Source organism: Miniopterus schreibersii, assembly GCF_964146895.1.
Source record: "Miniopterus schreibersii genome assembly, chromosome: 19".
NCBI lineage: Eukaryota > Metazoa > Chordata > Mammalia > Chiroptera > Miniopteridae > Miniopterus > Miniopterus schreibersii.
Window position 1 is genome coordinate 19,632,469 of NC_138119.1, and position 21,210 is coordinate 19,653,678.

Sequence of the window (21,210 nt, forward strand, 5' to 3'; positions counted from 1 at the left end):
TCCTGGGGAGGGCACAGCCCTGGCTCACTGAGTCGTGGCAAAGAAGTCACGATGGTACCTCGATAGAGGGACTTGCTGGAAATCTCTAAACTTGCTCAAAACCCACCTTCTAGGGTGCGAGGAAAAGCCATTTACGGAGAGATGTCTCACTAGAGGAGCCGGGAGGGGTGATGGGGAAAGCAGCTGGCCACTGTGCACCAGAGGAGCCTGGCCATCTGAGAGGGGCACAGCAGAGCCCAGGGGGAAAGCCCACTCCTGCTTGCAGTGCCTCTTAGCTCCCTCTGCTGGCAACGCCTAACATGGTGCCACCCAGCAAAGGAAAAGATCTAGAAGGTCAGGACTCCGGTCAGGGCATGTGCCCGGTTTGCAGGCTTGGTCCCCAGTAGGGGGTGTGCAGGAGGCAGCCCATTGATGTTTCTATCTCTGTCCCTCTCTCTTCCTCTCCCTCTTAAAAATAAAAAGTCAATAAAAATACCCCCCAAAAGTGTTTGGTACTTTCTCTTTTTTCTTTCTGCCTTCTTCACAGGGTTGGCCTTGTTTTTAGGCTTCCGCCCTCATGGTTGTAAAGTTGCTGCCAAACTGCACACATCACCTCTTTACAGAGCCACATCCAGAGGCAGGAAATTGGGGCATTTTTTCCTTCACATTTTCCTTGTAGTGAAAAGGACAACCCTTTCCCAAAAACCCTCCGGGTGATTTCTCCTCAGGTCCCATCAGTTGCGGCTGGTTATATGTCCATGTTGTAGCAGGATGGGAGGCTGGAAAAACAAGCTCTTGCCCGCCAGGCCCCTGCCAGAGGCTGAGGGAGAAGGAAGGGTAGGAAACCAATAGTGTCCACCCCGTGCAGTAAGAGCCATGTGTGCTGCTGAAAGAGTTAATCACTAACCAGATCCAGGGAGACGTAGCTCCTTTCTGATAAGGAGGGCTGGGCAAGGTGAGAGGGTGACCCCTAGGTTATCAGAGAGCCCATCCAGTGGGTATCAGGAGGCAGGACTGGGCTTGGAATCCAATCTCTAGTTCTGATCCCATTCTAACCAGTTGTGTTTCTCTGGGCAGTTTACTTCAACTCTGGACCTGTCTCTACATCAGCAACATGAGGAGACTGGACCGCATGCAAGGTCAGTACATCCTTGCGTGTGACTTCGTTACTCTGAGGTCCTCGGAAGGACACTGAACTGCTTTTGTTGGTGTTTTTGAGGTTGGTTCGTTTCCTTCTGTAAGCACTTTTTAAAAGCATCGTTCTCATAACAACTCTCCATTCCCTTTCTTTCCCCCACTATCCCTCCCTTCAACATACCACATGAGTGCCAAGTAGGTACTAGGAAAGGCCACAAGAATCGATTGTTTCTTATATAACCAATACTTTCCTCAAACTTGTAAAGAAATGAATTGCCTGAGAGTTACTTACCTACTAAGTGACTTCACTGAATAGGTTCTCAGGCATCACAATTAGTTCAACCACCTGTGCATCCTTTCTCAACACTCCTAGCAGGTAAGGGACAGTTATGGTCCTTCACTCACTAACGTCCTGTCACCATCTCTCAGGCTCCTAGCGCCTGGGAACAGCATGAGCCTTCCTATAGCTCCCTTCAACTTTCTGGATGCAGAATCCACTTCACTAGTTTCAGGAGGATCTAGCATTGTGGGTGTGTATTTTCTTAGAAGGAGAGTATGTGTGTGTTTTTGTGTTTGTGTATGCAGGCACCTTGAGACAATATTCCCCATAGACCTTGCTGATTCCTGGACTGTTGAGTCCCAGAACTTGACAAATTATCAGAAAATTGGAAATTCTGAAACGGTTTAAGGGAAGTGCTTACAATGACGAAGGGGCCAAGAAGGAACCGTCCAGTGCTCCTTATTTCCTGTGTCTGCGGGACCTGTTCTTCTAAAACTTCTCTTTCGAGTATTGAGTGTCTACCATGGGCCATGTCCAGTGTTAGCGCTAGAGATACAGATATGAATAAAACACTGTTCTCTGCCTTGCAGTGCTCACAGTCCAGGGAAAGGGGCCAGATATATCCCCACAGATGTCAATACAAACTGTGCTACCTACGAGAGGTACAAACAGGACTTAGCCTCAGAAGCCCAGGAAAGCACCCACAGTGAGAAGGAAAGGTCAGGAAAGGCTTCATGAGCAAATGGCATTTAGAGATACATAGTTTTTCACAGGTGGAGCTGGGGGTGGCGTAAGGTGGTGTTTCCAGAGGAAGACTCTATCACAACCATGGGGGTGAAAGGGGATGGCTTCCGAGAGCAAGTGAGCCCTTTAAGATGGAGGGTAAAGAATTAGCAGAAAACAGGCGTGGAAAGGTGGGCTGGCACTGAAATGCCAAGCAGGGGAACTGCCATTGAATGCAGTATGCTGTGGACAAGCCTCTGGAGGGTTCTGCCCTGGATCCTCTGCTGAGGATGTGTGAGCACCGCCCTGGAGGGCAGCCAGATTCCTGCTCTGATTTTAACTCGCACTTCAACACATCCGTGCAGAGAAGGTACCCTGCAGGAGGCACTCCCCAGGTAGAAATAACGAGGTGAAGTCAGACCCGGACTTTAAAAGCCTTGCAGTTTGGGGACCAGGAAAAGAGAGGCAAAGGGAGAGATTAGACAAGGGGACCTAGAACCACAATACATCACATGAGTTGTGAAGGAAGCATCACAGACGTCTTGGAAAAGTGCTCAGACCTTCCTAACGGGGGTTCTGCCTGACCTTCCATTCTGTTTGTCCATACTAGTTGTAAGCTGCTCAGGATGGGGGCCAGGCCTTTGTTGTCTTTGCATGGCATGGGTCTAGCTCAGTGTGTGGCACTTGGTAGACATTCACTGAATGAAGATGGAACAACTCTTCCATCACGTATCACCTGCTGAGTATGTCTGTCTTTAAGGTCACCTAGCACTGCCTACCTTTGGTTCATATTGTCCCTCTCTCCTCCCACCCATATTTTGCTCACCTCAGTCCTCTCTCCCTGGTGCTACCAGCTGGCACTATCTTCCTGGACCCGGCTTCTTCCAGCAATCACAGAGGCTGTGCTGCATAACTTAAGCCCCCACATTCCTTGCAGCTGCTCCCTGTGTGCTATCATGTAAACTCCTTGAAGGCAGAGTCCCCTTCTTAAATGATTGCAACCCCCACAATATGTAGACCACATTGACTGTTGATTGGTTAGGAAACAGGCCCATCCCAGGAGGAGAGGACAGAAACCGACATTCTGGAGTGTCCAGTACTGTGCTGGTGCTGTGCGTACATTCACAAAGAGCCTGGATAATGTGGCCTAGTGAAGGGAACACTAGGGGACAGAGCAGTTTTGCTGCCTTAAAGCCTTTGACTCAGGCCCTGAACTCATGGCTCTCCTCTGAAGACCGGGGCAGGGGGGGGGAGTGTCTGTCCTGCAGCGTGTGGGGTGGATGGAAGGATTTGGTGAATGTGAAAATAAGCACTGGAGTGGAAGCCGTGAGCCGTCCTCTCTGAATGTCTGTAAAGGAGGATTGCTAGCAGACTCAGCCTACAGGATGCCCTGGCCTTCTCCCCGGCCTCACTGTCTTTGCCAGAGTTACAGGCAAGAAAGGAGAGACCTTTGGGGTAAAGCGTCTTAGGGGAACTGTGGACTTGCCCTGTTGCTTTAAGATCTGCACATCAAGTGAACAAGGTTCAGGGAGATTAGCTGACTGCAGGCAGACCAATGATCCTGCGTAGAGAAATAAGGAAGGACTCTCATTACCACCCGGCTCCTTTTCCCAAGAATTATGTACTCCATGGGCAGAAAATGACTCCCAAACCTTTTCAGACCTTTCAGTAAAAGGCTGATACAGCTTCTCCTGCCTTTGACTGTGTACTCCTCACGGTAACGAATGTTTTCTGCAAAGGGGCTCCTTCCCTCTCTGGATTGTTTGGGGCTGGTGTCAAGCCCAGTTATTTCTCTAGGATCTCCTGAGAGTAGGTGCTTACATTTCCTAATTTAGTCCTTACAACAACCCTGTTGAAATAGGTACTATGATTAACTCCTATTTTCCAGATGAGGAAACCGATACTCTGAGTGGGTAAGCAGCACACCCAAGAACATACAGCCTGTAAGGAGTTCTTTCCATGACACTCTGCCCCTTAAATGAATTATGTAGGCTGAAAAAAAGCATCGGCTCAGTCTTTCCCTGCCACACATCTTACTCCATGGAGCAGTGTGCATTATAATATTTCAGGGACAGGAACACTAAGTCCACGCCTAGTATAGGGTGAATAAATGTGTGGACGCATTGTACAGTGGATGCTCTGTGTGGAGTCAGCAGAAAAGAAACAACTTAGGGGCCGGGAGAATCCTTCAGACCGTTCACAGGGAGTCTACTGGGTGTGCCTGGCATTGGGGACTCAGGACTGCCCAACCCCCATGGGGCTTACAGTCCATTGCAAGACACAGAAGTTAAACAACAGTAAACTAATCACAATTTTGTTACATGCAACTAAATGTAGCAGGGAGCCTGGCTCTGGTCCGAAGGAAGAGCGATTTGGGCTCACTGGAGGAAGGCCGGCCTCTTTGGGGCAAGGGGATGCGTTTAAATAGGGAGAAGCAGAAGTCCAAGCAAATTGAAAGGGCAAAGGGAGGAAGGAAATTGCTTCTCACAAACATATGTTGACCTGAGGGCCCCCAACTCTCCAGTCCCACTGCCTGCTTAGGGGAAACCAGGAAAGAAAAAGCCAGAGAAGTGAGAGCCGGGCGGGCTGCAGGGAGGAGGAGGAGTAGAGACGTGAGCCGGCGCGGCGGCAGCTCCGCAGACCGGCCGGGACTGAAAGGGTTAAGGGGGCGGCCCGGGGCCAGGCGATAGGCCCGCCCACCGCAGGGCGGGGTGGGGCCTCGCGGAGGGAGCCCTCGGATTGGTCGTGGGGCAGGCGTTACGCTAGGACAGTACCAACAGTCGGGAGCCTGGGAGGCGGGGGTGGGTGTGGGACGGCCGGCTCGGCGCTGGGAGCGGTGGCCGGGGGATGGCCAGGCCACGGGTGGGTGGGAGCCGCAGTGGCAGCAGCGGCGGCGGCGGCTGGGGGCAGTGAGCGCCGCGTGGGGTGTCCCTTCCCCGGAGGCGGCGGGGCGGCCCGGGCCGCAGTGCACGGCGCGGGAGGCCATGGAGCCAGTCTAGGGCCCCCGCAGGTGAGCAGCGTGGGGGTGGCGCGGGGGTGGCGGAGGGCGCGTGACCCCCGCCCCTGGCACTGCTGGCGGGAAAGTGAGGCGGGGCACGGGGGGCACGCGGCGCGTTGGGCCGGGGGCTGCTTGGGGGCGGGGCGCCTCCCCGCGGAGCCGGTGCCTGGAGTGGTCTGGAGCAGCCGCGGGCGGTCCCGGAGGGAGAGCAGCCGGGGCTGCGCGCCCTCGGGCTCTGAGGCGGGCTCCGGCGGGCGTCCGCAGCTGCCGGGGGGACGTGGCCTCGCCTGGCCTGAGGCGCGGGCCTTACCTGGGACGCCTCGGGACGCCTGGGGTCCCTCTAGTGACCAGCCCTCGCGCCCGGACGCCGTCTCCTGAGGCGACTGGCACCAGCGCCGCCCTCCCGTTCTGCGCGGGAGGCTTGTGCACCCCGCGGCCCACCTCGTGGCCGGGAAGCACAAGTGACCCGCGGGCCCCAGGCAGGAGGCGGGGTAGCAACAGGGGGCGGGGGTCCGTGTGGCCCTGGGGCTCGCACCCCGCGCTCCTGGGGGAGCGGGAGAAGGGAGCCGTACGTTAGTCCGAAGTGGGCTGCGCTCGAGATTTCACTTCCGGGTGTGCCGGCCCCACGGTTGGGGAAGAACCTGAGCCTCGCGGTTAGTGATGAACGCGAGCGGGTGTCCGGCGGCGTCCTGGGTCGCGGGACCCGACGAGGGTTTAATTCTGATCAGACTTCTGTTACCTGCAAGTCTCCTGGGAGGAAGAGAAGGGCTGGAAGGAAGTTGGAGGGAAAGTGGAGAGATCAGGGCACGCGTGGTCATTCAGGAATTCTTAGTTCTTTAGCGGCCATAGATCCTCCCTTGGATGGCCGAGGAGTTTATAATTTGGGAACATGAGAGAGGCTGATACTCCGACTTGGGTCTGGGGGCCAGGTGTCAGTCTCATTTCCACCCAGCCACTTTCTCTCCGGAGGTTTGATTTCTCACCTTGAAAAGAAAGTAGGAATTGTGGTATCTTTTGGCTTTTAACTTGTAGAACTTTTACAAGCGTGTAATCTAGTCATTAAGGTTGCTGTTTACCAATTACTTCTGTTCTTGTGTTGTAAACTAACGCGTGAATGTCCCTGGGGTTGGTTTGTGTTATTTGGGTTCGGGACCTCAGGGTGCTGGTGGATTTACAAACATTCCTCGGGTTTATGCAGAGCCTTTGAGCTTAGCCTTAGAGCACGCCACATACTGTGTATTGTTATCATCAAGATGTGTCTTTCAGAAACTCAGGTACAGGTGTAAAGATGCTAAATTACTTGCCTAGACTCAGAGCCAGTCTAAGGTAGATTTAAAGTTAATGTTTTGTTTTAAATTAATAGCTTTTCTGAAGTGTGTGAAGGTGTTGGACTTTGGCCCCTAGAACCGCACAGTGGACTCAGTGAACGGGCGGGCCTTCCGCATTTGAAAGTGCTTACCAAAGAATGAAAAAGCATAGCAAGTAATTCAGACTCTCAGCCTCACAGTAAAGTGCAGTGACAATGGGATCCAGGCTGACAATAGCATTGCCTTGAACGCAGCAGTTTAGAATTGAGTGTATAAAATTGGTATACGTTATTGCTGTTTCTGCATTTTTTAAATTGTACTGTATGTCTGGATTCATTTTAGGACTTAGTTTCCCTAATTCTGTAAAAAGAGGTCATCTATAAACCAGAGACCTTTATAAGCATAAAGGTCTCTCCTCCTTGCTTTTCACTCCTTTTATTCAACAAGCTTTTACTGAGTACCTCTCATGTACCCCGCACCATGCTAGCTTACTTGGTGGTACAAAGAGAGTACAACATATCCCCTGTCCTTAAGGAACTCACAGTCGTAGAGGAGACAGGCATACCAAAATAGTGTGTGTGTATTTATATGTGTGTATTTAAGGGATTATGGCTGGAGCCACTCAGCCATAATTCAGCACAGACCTGCTTGAGGTTCTGTTTCTAAAGTGATTTGTGGCCTGTCAGCTTGACGCTCTCCCTAGAACGTAAGGTTAAAAATGTGAAGTGTTATTGTTGCATAAAGTTTATATACCTTTCCAAGAACTGTAGTGAACTGAACAGTAAAGATGGAAAACATGAAAATCTAAGGGAAAACGTTCTGTTACTTGAAATTTGGTATTTCCACACTATATAGGAATTGCATTCTATAATATAGCTTCAGTGGTTATACACTGACAACAGAGCAGTGAAATACCAGCAACTTAGGAAGGCTCATTATTCCAGGCCCATGTGAAACACAATGCAAATTCTTACGCATTTCCAGTTTCTAGATCAGTGAGCACTGCCTGTGTTGGTTTTTAAAAACAGATTTCACTAACAGTATGAGCTAAGAACTTCTTTTTTCCTTTTCATTATTCAAGGAAGAGGGCTAGAGGGTTGCCCTAAATCAAGGTTTATATGGGACAGATTGCAGGAATTGAATTTTTTTTCAAAGAAGGAATTAACACTGTTGCCTATTTCATTTTTATTCTCACACCCAGGAAGAAAGGCTACCTTAATGCTTTATTAATGCCCAGTAATTGTTTCAGGTTGAGTTCCTTCACAGGGAACTGTTGGAGGATTTCACCTAAGGGATTCTGAGTTTACTAATATGAATAAATATTTAAGTGGAAGTGAAAAAAGGGAGGACAATTTAACACTCAGAACAACTTGGACTCTATGGGAATTAGATTTTCTATACCTGTACCTTTAAGTTACCCTTAAGGCTTAAGAGCTTAAGGACATGTAAAGCTGTTATCTTTAAAACAGCTAATTTTGCAAATAAGAATATTGTGAAAGGCATTTTTCCAACATTTTTTTGTGAAATAGAGTAAGTTCATCTGTTTCACTTAGATTGGATGTGTAGAATTGAACTTTGTAGAGGAGAGAAACAGGTTGGTCAGATGAGTGACAGAGCCTCCCAGGCTTGTGCTTCATATGGTTTCCACTCTGAACACGCCTACCTATTTACAGTCTTAGCTGCTCCTCAAATTGAGGAAAGGACTTGGTTCAGGCATGTAAGACTCCTTGAACTCAGTAATGTAACAAGTGTATTTAGCTGACTAACCCAGAAAACTATATAACAATAACTCGTGAGGGTTATTTTCTCTGTCATTCTTTCTCTCAGGAAGTCATCTTTGGGTTGTTGATATGGTAGTAATGACTAACAAGCAATTACTATGAGTTACCCAGGCACTAATTTTAGCACAGTGCATGTGGTAATGTCATTCATTTTTAACAACTCTGTGAGTTAGGTAACAGTGTTCTTGTTTTATTTTTCATTATGAGGAAACAGGCCCAGAACAACCAGTTAGATGTTAAGTCACTTTCTCAACTCCCTCAGTAGGGGATACAGCAGGCATTCAGGCCCAGGCATTCAGAATCCAGAGCACACACCCTTAACCCCTCTGCTACAGCCTAGTTTATACTTAGAATAAGCAGGTGAATTTAGAGGACATTTCTTAAGTGGAGAGGCCATCTATGGTACCTTACACTCACAAGTCAGGTTATGCTCCATTTATGTGGCGAGAACTTGATTTGACCATTGAATTGGAAACAAAAAGGGTTATTACTGAAGCTTTCACTCTTAGTTGCTCTGAGTGAAGTTTTGGATTTCTTCTCTGTGACCATAGGAGAAGTAGTGTGAGGCTGTCACTTAACCAGAGGGAGACTCGGGGCACTGCTACAAATGAGGCTCGGAACCTCACTGGTAGCTTGTGGTAAGGTAGTGAGTGTTCGGCCAGTTGTTCTCAGGTTCCTCAGCAGCCACACACATTGAATTTTACCACACCATGACTTGGAGACCTCTGCACCATGTGTTTTTCTGTACCTCTTTCCCCAGACATCAGCCAGATTCTTGAACAGAGCACTTTATACTAGGACCTCACTTCTGTGTTATCTATCACTCTTCTCCCAAACAACTCAACAGCCCTAAGTTTGTCAAACGTGTAGGATGGTGTGAGTGCGTGTATGTGTGTAGAATGAAAGTAAACAGGCTCTCCATAGCAAGCCTCATTTAGGTGATGGAGCTGAGAGTGAAACCAGGGTTCCGTAGGAAAATTTCTTGTAAAGGTCTGCCTTCCAGAACTCGAATCTGGGAGTTTATGCCAACTTTTAGTGTGAAGACTACCATTTGCACCGCCTCTTTTATATTTAACATTTTTTGAGTTATGTTATTACCTTGAGTCTATTTGTTCTTTGAGGTAGGCTCTGTTACACATAACAGAAACATTAAAATAAATGACCATACTGTAACTGGGCAGTGTTACACTGTTGGAAGCATTTACAAGAGGAGATAAGGGCATGAAATAGAGCAGGCGGAGGCTTCTGGGAATGAATGCAGGTGAAGTTTTCATGAATAATTTGGAATATGCCCAGTGATATTGCTTTAATTTCCTTAATATTTGAAATGGGGATCTTAGAAACCCAGTTTGTGGAGTGTATAGTATACTGCTGTCTCAAATAAGAAAAGAAGCTAATATCCTATGGAAACCTTATCTTGGGTACCCTCCCCTCTCAAGGATATAGGAATGAAGCATACCATCGAGGATGGAATTAATTCATATCATTCATTTTTTCTGGAATAGGAGCCTTGCAAATTCATAAACTGATGTAGAAATTCCACTATAATCTCTACATTGTCAATTTCTTAAATATCTTTGTGTTTTCTGAACTGTCCGTAGCAATCATGTTGGTAGAGAAGTAGATTGCCAAAAAAGGGGGGATTGGTGATTCAGGATAGCCAACATCGAGGTGCCAGTTCATACACACTCATTTGGTTCTAAATACCAGAGGAGATTAACACCAGATTCTCAAGATATTTGCAAAGCCTCATCGTAGTAGTTTGGTTCAGGTGGATAAGGCACCCACCCTTACTACACCAGATACTGGAGGGAACGTGAAGATAGATCACTAAGGAGCCAAGGCTCTGAGAGGGGAATTTAGAACTATATACAAGATACTGGACAAGGCAAAGTGTAGTTAAGTAGTGTCCTAAAGGAGAGAGAGATTAGTGTAGTGTGAGGAGGAGCCAGAAGCGGCTTTGGAGATGGCCCTTGAGAGACAAATCAGGCTTAAAAGAAGAGGGCAAGAAAGGTAAGAGCAAGAGGAATCTTGAGGGAGTTCCAGTATGAGGAATGACAAGGGTGAAGGTCAACCACACGGGGGGGGGGGGGGGTGCCCTTTAGGTTGAAGCTGAGAAGAGAGTGATGCCTAGCTAGCCACGTAGATCGATAGGGTAGAGCTTTAATGCCTTGCTAAGGAATTTGTGGAAATCAGATGTGGTGTGTGATTAGAAAACTGGTTTTGCTGCGTTATCAAGTCTGGATTGGAGAACCTGGTGGCCCAGAAGGCTGTTCTTTCAGTAACCCAGTAGAAGGTGATAAGCACTACGTGAAATTGGCGGCTGTGGGGACGAAGGGCAGTCGGAGAAAACAGTGCCAAATTGTGATCTTGTGCTACCCGGATGTGGTGACTCATCATGGAATGAAAACTTGCTGAGCCTCTTCTTTAAACCTGCTCTACCTGCTAATCTGCAGAGGTAAATAGTGAAATAATTTGACAGTTGAACTCTTTAGTTCACTTGATAGAAATTTCCGTCCCACTTGAATGGATGAATTGTTTGCAGCTCTGAATTAATGAATGTGTTCTTCTGAGGCCTTTTCCAAAGGTTAATGAAATTGCAAAACTTAAAAGCACACACTCAGATTGCAGAATTAGACGGTTGGTTTTGTCTGAATTTTGGAGCTGCTAGAACTTTCTATATTGATGATTTAAAAAAACACACCTCAATACTCCTAACCATTATTCTAAATGATGTATATGATATGTTTATGTAGCATGAGGGGATTTCTATTTTTGTAAATGAAATGAGCAGCATCATTAGAAGTTTATGGGTTAACCAGACTTTAGTTCTGAAGGATGTTTCATAGGAAGTGAAAAGCTGTTCAGCTGACGCCTTTGTGCCAGAATTGTACCAGGACCGGAGGGAGTTACAGCTGGAGGTGTGGGGGAAGCAATTGCTGACCCAGCAAGGTTTCTGCGTTCCCTTTCATCACTGCAGCCTAAGACGTGTACTGTTGGACAAATAACTGAAGAAGTTGTGTGGTTCAGTTCGTGTTAGAACTAGCAAAAATCTGCAATCTGCTCTCCCAGCATTGCTGTTATCAGTAATCACAGGGAACTGTTTTACTGAGTGTCACACACACTAAACTTGATACCATCACAATTACATTTTGGATGCACTTGAATTGCCTTTGTTTCAACTAATAGTGTTATACACTCCCTGGGAAATGATGACGACGAAACAAAACAGGTGGCTGGAGATAATTAGAACTTGAATTTGACTGACTTTCTGCTGCTTGTTGAGAACTGATGTGAAAAGAGTAGTTGGTTAATCACTAAGAAGACACTGCATGTCAGCGGGCTCACCTCAAGGTGGTTCTTAGACTGTTGTGGATGTGTTTCAGCTGTTACGAGGGGAGCAGTCTCCAATTGGGGTGGGAGTATCTCAGGTGGAGTCATTTGCCCTATCTTTTGTGTTGGTTTTATTTCTTCAATTAATGGTTTGCATTGTTAAGTGGAGAGTGAGGCAACACCCTGTTATCTTTTTGTCGTCTTTGTCTTAGCCCAGTGCTGCACTGTCTGTAAGCACACCACAGAGCAAGCTTGCGCATGTTTTCAAATGGCCCTGTGGGGTGGAAAGCAACCTGTCAGCATGCAAATGAGACTGGGTTGTATGCTCTTGACACCCCCTACACAGATTTTGTATCTGGAATATTTTAGCTTGAGAATTGACTGAGTGTGGTTGGCCCCACACTGCAAGCAGCACTTCTTTATGTCTATGGCATCAGTGTCTTTGTTACGTGCCTGACCGGTCCAGAATTAATCGTGTTGCTATAGTACCAGGTTCCATTAGCGTTCCAGTCATGTTTTTCTAATAGCCAGATGGTATATGGACATGTTTTTCCTTTTCTTAGTTTCTCCAGATTTGATTATCCATATTTTACAGGGATTTTAATTTTGAAAAATAATTAGGTGGAAGGCTGATTAAGTAGAGATATGTGTCTGGATATCGTATGTAAATACGTGACCAGCAGATATGACATGTATTATATGACAGATATGACTGCTGGGAACTTGGATTCGGAGGAGTTATTAGTCCTCTTTGTACTCTCGTTGGCATTTTTAGGAGTTCCTGTCTTACAGTGTGTCATAAAACTTATCTTTGGAGAAGAGAAGAACTGGAAAGTTACCAAGTATTGGGGGTTTGGATATTCAAAAGCCTTTTATGGATTTTGAAAGGTAAAAATGAAAGTTAAGAAGTTATGCAGTTCTTAATGTTTTACTTTTGTTGTGCTTTCCCTCATTGTTTTGGGTTTTAGGAATTTGTAGCTGTCCAAATGGCTCCTAGATGGCTCTGCATCCTATTAAAACAGGAGTATTTGCTTTTAAATTTTCATTGCACTTGGTCCTTCCCCAAACTAGTTAATTTTAAATTACTAGGTCTTCTCAAGCATAGGATTAGCAAGGCTAAAAGGGTAAGTAATGTATTTGAGGCGTGTAAAAGTTTCAAGGGGGAAGGACAGAATTTCTGATTGAATTTTGCTTTATACTTGGACTTGCAGGGATTGTGGGAGGCACTTCAGTGAAGAAATGGACCAGAGTGTATAATCATGGAGTCTCCGTGCTAACCATCGCCACCTGCTCTCCCTAATACGTGTGAGAGAGTGGGTGAGGGGAGAAGGCAAAGGTCAACATGAAGCTGAAGCAGCGAGTCGTGCTGTTAGCAATTCTCCTTGTCATCTTTATCTTCACCAAAGTTTTCCTGATTGACAACTTAGATTCATCTGCTGCCAACCGGGAGGACCAGAGAGCTTTTCACCGGATGGTGGCTGGCTTGGAGGTGGAGCTGGCACCCAAGCTGGACCATACCTTGCAGTCTCCCTGGGAGATTGCAGCCCAGTGGGTGGTTCCCCGGGAAGTGTACCCTGAAGAGACGCCAGAGCTGGGGGCAATCATGCATGCCATGGCCACCAAGAAAATCATTAAAGCTGATGTGGGTTACAAAGGGACACAACTGAAAGCCTTACTGATACTTGAAGGAGGGCAGAAAGTTGTCTTCAAACCTAAGAGGTAAGTCTTCATCTTGGAAGTTACAGGTGCTAGGTGGTTGATGGGTATAACTTGGGATTTATATAAGAGGGTTCATCTTCTTTTGACTTTCTCTTCAGTAAAATGAGAGATCTCTGAAGTCTTTCCTGGCTCTTAATGTCCTGTGAGTCTTTGAGTATGATTTAAGAACATGATTTTAGGGACATGATTTGGTTCCATATAAGACTGAAACTTTTTACAGTTAGAGCTATCCTTCTAAATTTATCAAATATCTACTATGTGCCAGATGTTAGTGATACAAAATGAGTTGGTTAGAAAATAAGCAACTTGTTACCAAAAGTGTACAGTTATGAGACTAGATAACTACATGCTTTAGAGAAGGAGTTACCCAGAGTTGGAGTGGGTTTTGGATCAGTGACTAAACTCCCTCTTAGTGCTAAAGCTATAATTCTTTCATCTGGGTTTTGTTTTTGCTTTTATTTTAATTAATAGACTTTTTTATAAAAGCAATTTTATGTTTACAGAAAAATTGAGGAGGAAGTACAGAGAGCTCTTACGTATTCCCTCCCCTCCCCAGTTTCTCCTATTAACATCTTCTATTTGTGTAGTACATTTCTTATAATTGATAAGCCAATATTACTTTATTAGCTACCATCCAGTTTACATTAAGGTTCACTTTGTGTTTTATATTCTGTGGGTTTTGATAAGCATATAATGACACGTATCCACCATTACAGTGTCATATAGAATAGCTTCCTCCCCTAAACATCCCCTGTGTTCCACCTATCCCTCCTCCCTCCCTCCCTCTCTCTTTCCCTCCTTCCCTCCTGTCCTCCCCTCCCCCTTCTCCCCTCCCCCAGCCCTTGACAACCACTGATCTTTTTACTGTCTCCATAGGTTTGCCTTTCCTAGAATGCCATATGGTTGGAATTATACCTTTTGTAGCCTTTGCAGATTGGCTCCTCTCCCTTAGCAGTATGCATTCAGGGTTTCTCTGTCTTTTGTGCCTTGGTAGCTCGTTTCTTTTTATTGCTGAATAATACTCCATTGTCCAGATGTACCACAGTTTGTTTATTCATTCACCTACTGAAGGGCATCTTGGTGTTTCCAACTTTGGGCAATTATGAATAAAACTGCTATAAATACTTATGTGCAGGTTTTTGTGTAGATGTAAGTTCTTAGCTCATTTGGCTAAATACCAAGGAGCACAATTGCTGGATCATATGGTAAGGATATATTTAATTTTGTAAGAAACTACCAAACTGTCTTCCAAAGTGATTGTACCACTTTACATTCCCAACAGCAATGAATGAGATGTCCTGTTGCCCCACGTCATCCTCACCAGTACTTGGTGTTGTCTATGTTTTGGATTTTGACCATTCTCTTAGGTGTGCGGTGATATCTCATTGTTTCTTTTGCTAGTGTTATGCAGAGAACTGGGTCATTTTAGTTACTTCAGTCTAACAAACTGGAGAGTGGACTGTATGTTGTTAAACAGTGACCCCTTTGGACTTCTCTAAGGATCTACAGAGATAATTTGTCAATTCTATAGTATAATTAATTTTTTTAAAAGTTTTCTGTGAGTATATGAATTTGAAATAGGTTAACATGGTGATTCATAGTCATTTGCCAGGAATTAGTTACCAGTGAATTTTCTCAAAGTTTGTAACGTCTAACATTTTTGGGGTAGTAACTTCTTTTTTCACTCCTCAATGGAGCTTTTTTTTTTTTTTTTTTTTTTTTTTTTAAAATATATCTTTATTGATTTCAGAGAGAGGAAAGGAGAGGGAGGGAGAGAGAGAGATAGAAACATCAATGATGAGAGAGTCATTGATCGGCTGCCTCCTGCACGCCCTCTCCTGGGGACCGAGCCTGCAACCTGGGCATGTGCCCTGACCGGGAATCAAACCCTGATTGCCTGGATCCTAGGTCAACGCTCAGCCACTGAGCCACGTCCAGCCGGGCTCAGTGAAGCTTTTGAAAGAATTAAAACACAAACTTTGGGTCTCTTGATGGAGCAGGAGAAGAATACAGGGTAAAGATGTACAAAATTCAACTGTGACCAGAGTAGTTTGCCTTGCTCCCTTCATTACCCAACTCTGAGTAGATAATAGGTAGCCAGAGAACTAGTATATTGGGATCCCAGAAATTGAAGGGATCTGCATTTACCTGAAACTGGGAAGTATGATGTATGGAAGGTGTGGAAATTAGGAAAGTTAAAAAATGAGGTAGCCTTTTGGAGAAAAAAAAAGTCTGATTGGCAGGTAATGAGGAAAGAGTATAGTTATATGGGCCTTGGGGCCTAATTTCCACTGAATGCATACCATTTGCCAGGCATTGCACCAACTACGTTTGTATCTGTCAATGCCTCTAACCTACATCACAACTGTGGACAGTTACAGTGCTTATTTCCAGGATAAGAAACTGAGGCTTAGAGCAGGTAACTCACTTGCCAAGGTCACCTGCAGTAATAAATGGAGTTGGCATTTGGAGTGTAAGCAGCTGGCTTTGCTCCGCACACATGTAATTCTCTTAAGTTTGTTTGCCTTCCTGTAAGTGTGATGACAGGGCACACCCATCATCAAAAATTGCTACTTTAGTTTTGAAATATGGTCCTCGACCTCTTGGTTTTGTAACCTGAGAGATCAGCAAAGAGATGAGTTATATGCATTTTGTGTTTAAGTAAGAAGATATCATCTCCACACCCATTGTTTGTACACCAGAGAATTGAGGGTGAGATGGGACAACAGGAAGTGTACAAGCCAGATAGTCCTCGTAGTGTGCAGTAGTAGTACCAGTCCAGGTGCTTTGCAGGTACACCTGGGTGTTCAGACGAGGTGTAAGTGGAGGGAAGAGAGGCCTGGCTGGGGACTAGGGGAGGTGGTCACAGATTAATGCATAAACTAACCTCAGTCACTGTCGCTTCATCTCATCTCTCTTACAACCTTCCCGTTACCTTCCTCTTCTAGACCATGCTGAACACTTTTGTTCTTCCCTCAATCCCCGTATTATTCCTGTGCTGCCCAGCTTTCAAACATCCAGGGACTTCCTATTGCTCACCAGACCAAATCCAGAATCCACAGCCTAATGGTCAGGCCCCTCACAGTCTAGTCGTCCTCTCTGTACCAAGCTCTTTATTTCTGTCAGGCTGGTCCCCTCCTCCCTTACCACCTCCTGAACAGCCCGTGTCCACTCCCAGCTCTGGGGGACTGCCCTCCCACGCCTGGCAAGCTGTATAGGCTCCTGCAGTGGTGATGGTGCTCTGAGTCCCTGCACACACTAACCTGTGCTGGCTACACCTGGCACTGTTGCAGGCTGGGGAAGGTGGCTGTACAGTTAAGTGCTCGTAGATACTGACTCCGGTCCTGAAACACCCAGAACTTTGCTGTTGTGACCTCGGGGGCTTCAGAGGCTATTTAGTCCTCGTGTAAGTGCAAATTAATGTCCTTGGTCATACTCTAATGTCCTTCACCAGAGGGTAGGAGTGATTTATTGGCCGTTACTGTATGAATTTTGCTGCTGTGTCAGGGACTTAAGATGGATCACTGTGCTGAGAGGGGGAGCGGAGTCTCACTGCTAATGCAAGACCTGCCCCTTTCTGTAACAGCCATTTGTGGTTCCAGCATTGCTGGAGCCTGCTTGTCCGTGTCCTACTCTCAGAGATGGAAGATGGAAGATAAATGGCATGTAGGACTACAGTGACGCTTTTATTTACACATTTTGCCTTACATTGTAAAAGTGATTTTTTTCCCCCCTCAGTGTAGCTGTCTCCATTCTGGAAGTAAATTGGTTGTCACAGGCACACACTGCTGTTATGGTGAGAAGGACAAGATAGCAGGGGTTGGGGAGTGGGTAGAAGTGAGGGAGTGGTCTTAGGAAGTGCTGAAGGGGACCCTGAGCTCATCTAGTGCAGCTACTTATTTCACTGGGGATGAAAAGTGAGACCCAGAGCTCTGACCTGCCATATTTCTCACAGCCGAAACGTGAGCTAAGGGTCTGGACTTTCTGACTCCAGTGCAGCTCTTTCCTTCTGATTTCTAGTCCTTTCCCCTTTCCTCCCCTCCCTTCCTCTCCAGTCCACTCCCAGAGTTCCCGGATTCTCCTAGGATCTTACATTTCCCTCTAAACAGCCTTTCGATATAATGGAAAGCTCTCTCCTTCACTGAAAGGAATGGACTACTCATCACCACATGTGTTCCTGTGGCACCACTAGAGTAAAAAATGAAGTATCCAAGGACTGTCCCCCAGTTTTACTGCCAGCCTACAGCTTTGGCTGCAGTCCTATTTAAATTGAGACTTAATTTGGATGGAGCTAGTAAAATCCTAGGTAGCCTAAATAATGCTTTGACACTAGAAACAAAAAAGTCCATTTAAGTATATTGACACTGCTAAGAAAGAAGAAACTGGTGTGCAGCCAGGTGCTGATGCATGGCCACCTTCTAGCATAAGTGTTTCATCACTTCGCCTTGATAAATGTGTTTTGTGGACATGCTTTCACTTTATATTCCACAGTCATTTATGTTGAAGGTCACTGCCTTTTCTAGTACCGTTTCCCACTTCCCCACATCCTTGTCAGCTTTGGAGACGCAATTGTCCTCAGCGGAGCAACTCCTCTTCACTTCAGTCTCAGTTTATTTCCAGTTGACAGTTCCCTGTATGGCCTAATAGGTCTCCGTTTGAAACAGGAAATGCAGGTGAACAGTAGAGGTCATAGGTGAATTAAGTGTCTTTTCCTCTTCAATTAACAGGTTTAAATTGTATCTCTCTTCATGATTAGTAGAGAGAAATATGCCAGTTTCACTATCCTTTGTTTATGTCCTGTGTATGATGTAGAATGGAGTTTGAGATGAAACAGATCTTAGAAATCACCTCCTCATCAAGCCCCTGGTATTGTACATAAGGAATCTAAGGCCCAGAGAAGAGAGTTTTGCTCAAGGTTACTCAGGCAGGTAGTGACAGAACTATACTAGCTCTCACTCAACTACTTATTAACAAAAACAGGTGTATCAGGACCTTTTCCCAAGAAGCCTTTTGCTGTGGCCATTCTGGTAAACAAACAACTATAGGCTTTACCACTATTGTGGAGATACAAAGATGGTCCTTGCCGTCCAGAAAATTACCTTGTAGTTTGAAGTTCTTTTCGATGGGGTAAAAATAACATCTTCCACATTTCATTAATAGAATGATTGCTGTGATAGAGAACGCTGGTTTCTTCTCCACTTCATCCTAACCCCACCTACCAGTGACTCTCATCATCCACGGTTGTCTCAGGGCTGACTGGGAAGGTGATGCGGAGCAGAACCAGGCTTGCTGAGGCTTCTGTTGTGATGCCCCTTGTGCTGGCGCCTGTGGTACTGATGTGATGCGTGTCTCCATCTGTGCCTCCTGTTCCCCCTGTTCCCCCTGCAGGTATAACCGAGACTACGTGGTAGAAGGGGAACCCTACGCTGGTTATGACAGACACAATGCAGAGGTGGCAGCCTTTCACTTGGACAGGTATGTGTAATCACAGTGGGTTACACAAGTTCTGTTTCCTCTCAAAAATGTTCTGGAACAGAGTGCTTGTGGACTACTTCCCCCCAAGGACTACAACACTGATAACTTTGACTTGTTACCTGCTTTGGAGAGCTGAGTGACTGATTCCATGAAATTTGTATGAGTCCCTCATAATTTGGGTGGTACTAGCAGTACCAAAGTACATTTCTTAACTCCAGGCTTTTTTGGGTCATTTCTTTCTAGTCTGCCGTCCGTCATTATGAGTGAAGATGTTATTGGTAAATAAAATGGCAGGATGAAAACATAGGTTTGAACTCAGATCCCTAAATTAAGCTGGTCATTCACTGAGCCTGGCAACACTGTTTTGTTTTTCTTCTAGGGAAGTAATACTGATTTAACCGCATATGCTAGAAACATAGGGCATGACATACATAATGAATTTTATTGTCCTTCATATAAAATGTGCATAGCTCCAATAACCCCAGTAATTCCAAAAGAAAAATAGACATGAATTCTAGATGTATAAGTTAGCTAGGGAAATTAACACTTTTCAGCAGGAGCCTTGTGAGTGAACTGTCTAGTATCCCAGTTGCTCTTCCAATCAGCTCATTCATCAGGGCATGTGGACAGACTTTTAAAGAAATACTCACAATATTTTTTAAATGAATCTGTAAGGGAACTAGAAGAAAAGTAAGGTAAATTTTTGTATTTTTCTGGATTAGGAAGGATTTTCTGAGCAAAAAGCAATAATGTAAAAAAATCACAAAGATAAAGCTCAATAGACTCAACTAAATAAAAAAATTAACTCACATCAAGAAACATCAAACAAAATATAAATGCCAACAAGCCAGGAGAAAATAGTTGAATCTAATATAATCTAAGCATTAATAGCCTTAATATATAAATATTTATACAGATCTGTACATCTACTCAAACTCTTGTAGAAAATGGTTTAAGGACACAGTTAATGGAATAGAAATTATTGATTGCTAATGGATGTGAGGTGAGGGGCTCATCCTCACCAGTAATACAAAAAGTCCATTTGAAACAATGAAATGCTATTTTCTCCTACTGAAAATGGCAGAGATGTTTAAAAAATAATAAAACTTCATTGGCAGGAATCCGTTGAGATTTAGATGCTGCCTCTGGCATTGTTAATTGGTTCATTCATTCATTTAAGAATTCTAGCCTTATGTGTCAGAATCCTTGATATTCATACCCTTTGAATGAGTAGCTACCTTTTAATGCAAATATCTAAGGTATTTCTAGGAAGATATTTCTAGGAAGGACCCTAGAGAAATAATTAGAAGTTCAAAGATACATATACCACAACCTTAGCTGTAGCATTTCAGAGGTGGAAAACTGGTAGCAACCTAAGAAACATCTAATGCCACGGAAAAGGTTAAGATGTTTGTTCACAATCCCATGAGTTGTCACTGCCTCTTTTAAGACCTAGTGGGGAAGAGTTGGGGAAATCCTACTCCTCACTTGATGGTACACTAGCATCAGTCTTTCCAAGGCTCACTTGTTGCCCGATTTTCTTCATCCCCAAGCTCCCTCCTATCTCCCTATCGATGGACACAAGCAGTGTGGGAAGGCCATTTTCCCACATCCATGCCAATATTTCATAGTATACAACACCCCAGTTTTTGCTCATCTAACATGTAAAGTGGTATCTCATTATTTTATTTTGTAATTCCTCAATTATTGGCAAAATTTAGTATCTCCTTATTTTTTCACAGCACATCACCTATTTAACTTAGAGTGTAGTCTTTGTACAGAAATCATTACTTTTGATGTTAATTAAATATAATGTTTCTATTTATGACTTGTGCTTTGGGAGGTCTTGTATTTAAGTCATTCTGTACCTCAAAATCTGAAAGATATTCATTCTCTAGCTGGTCTCTGACCCCTTTTGTTAACTGCCACCCCAGTTAAGCCCCTTTGTTGACTGCCACCTGTGACATGACTCCTCGGCACTAAGCTGGAGGCATTCTTTGGCCTGGCAGTGGCCACTGGGGAGAAAACATACTTCCTAACTTTTTCTCCCATCCTTGGCTCCTGACACGTTTCTGCTCTGGGGTACTGTTTGTCCATTTCACCAGGATTTGACCACCTTCTCTGGCCTCAGGAGGTTCTCTCTATTTTTGTGTTATTTTGACAAATCTGTTGATCTCTTTGCTTTTGTGACTTTTCTAAGATCCAGTTTAGGACAAAGTCAGTCAGCAGCCCTGAACAATGGATTTTTATTACACAGACATTTTAAAAATTTTTATTTTATTAAATTTATTGAGGTGACATTAATTAATAAGATATGCATCAAGTGTACAGTTTTGTAATACATCACCCGTATATTGCATCGTGTGCTCACCACCCAAAGTCAAGCCTCTCTTCGTCACCATACAGTTGACCCCCCTTCCCCCTCCTCTCCCCTGCCCCCTTCCTCTCTGGTAACCACTGTACTACACAGCCATTTTT

At 45.1% G+C, this 21,210-nt stretch overlaps 1 protein-coding gene across 7 annotated transcripts in view; it reads left to right on the forward strand.

Moving 5' to 3' along the window:
* The first annotated feature begins 4,922 nt into the window (after nucleotides 1-4,922).
* FAM20B (FAM20B glycosaminoglycan xylosylkinase) overlaps nucleotides 4,923-21,210 on the forward strand; it is a 28,842-nt gene continuing 12,554 nt past the window's right edge. For 2 of the 7 annotated variants that reach the window (XM_081121738.1, XM_081121739.1), the window contains exons 1-3: nucleotides 4,939-5,129; nucleotides 12,750-13,257; nucleotides 18,646-18,732. In XM_081121738.1, the coding sequence (XP_080977864.1) occupies nucleotides 12,881-13,257; nucleotides 18,646-18,732 (464 nt within the window). In that variant the 5' untranslated portion in view covers nucleotides 4,939-5,129; nucleotides 12,750-12,880. Of the gene's footprint in view, nucleotides 5,130-6,480; nucleotides 6,600-10,444; nucleotides 10,664-12,313; nucleotides 12,427-12,506; nucleotides 12,663-12,749; nucleotides 13,258-18,645; nucleotides 18,733-21,210 lie in introns of all 7 variants that reach the window. The other 5 variants (XM_081121735.1, XM_081121734.1, XM_081121737.1 and 2 more) reach the window with 5 other exon arrangements.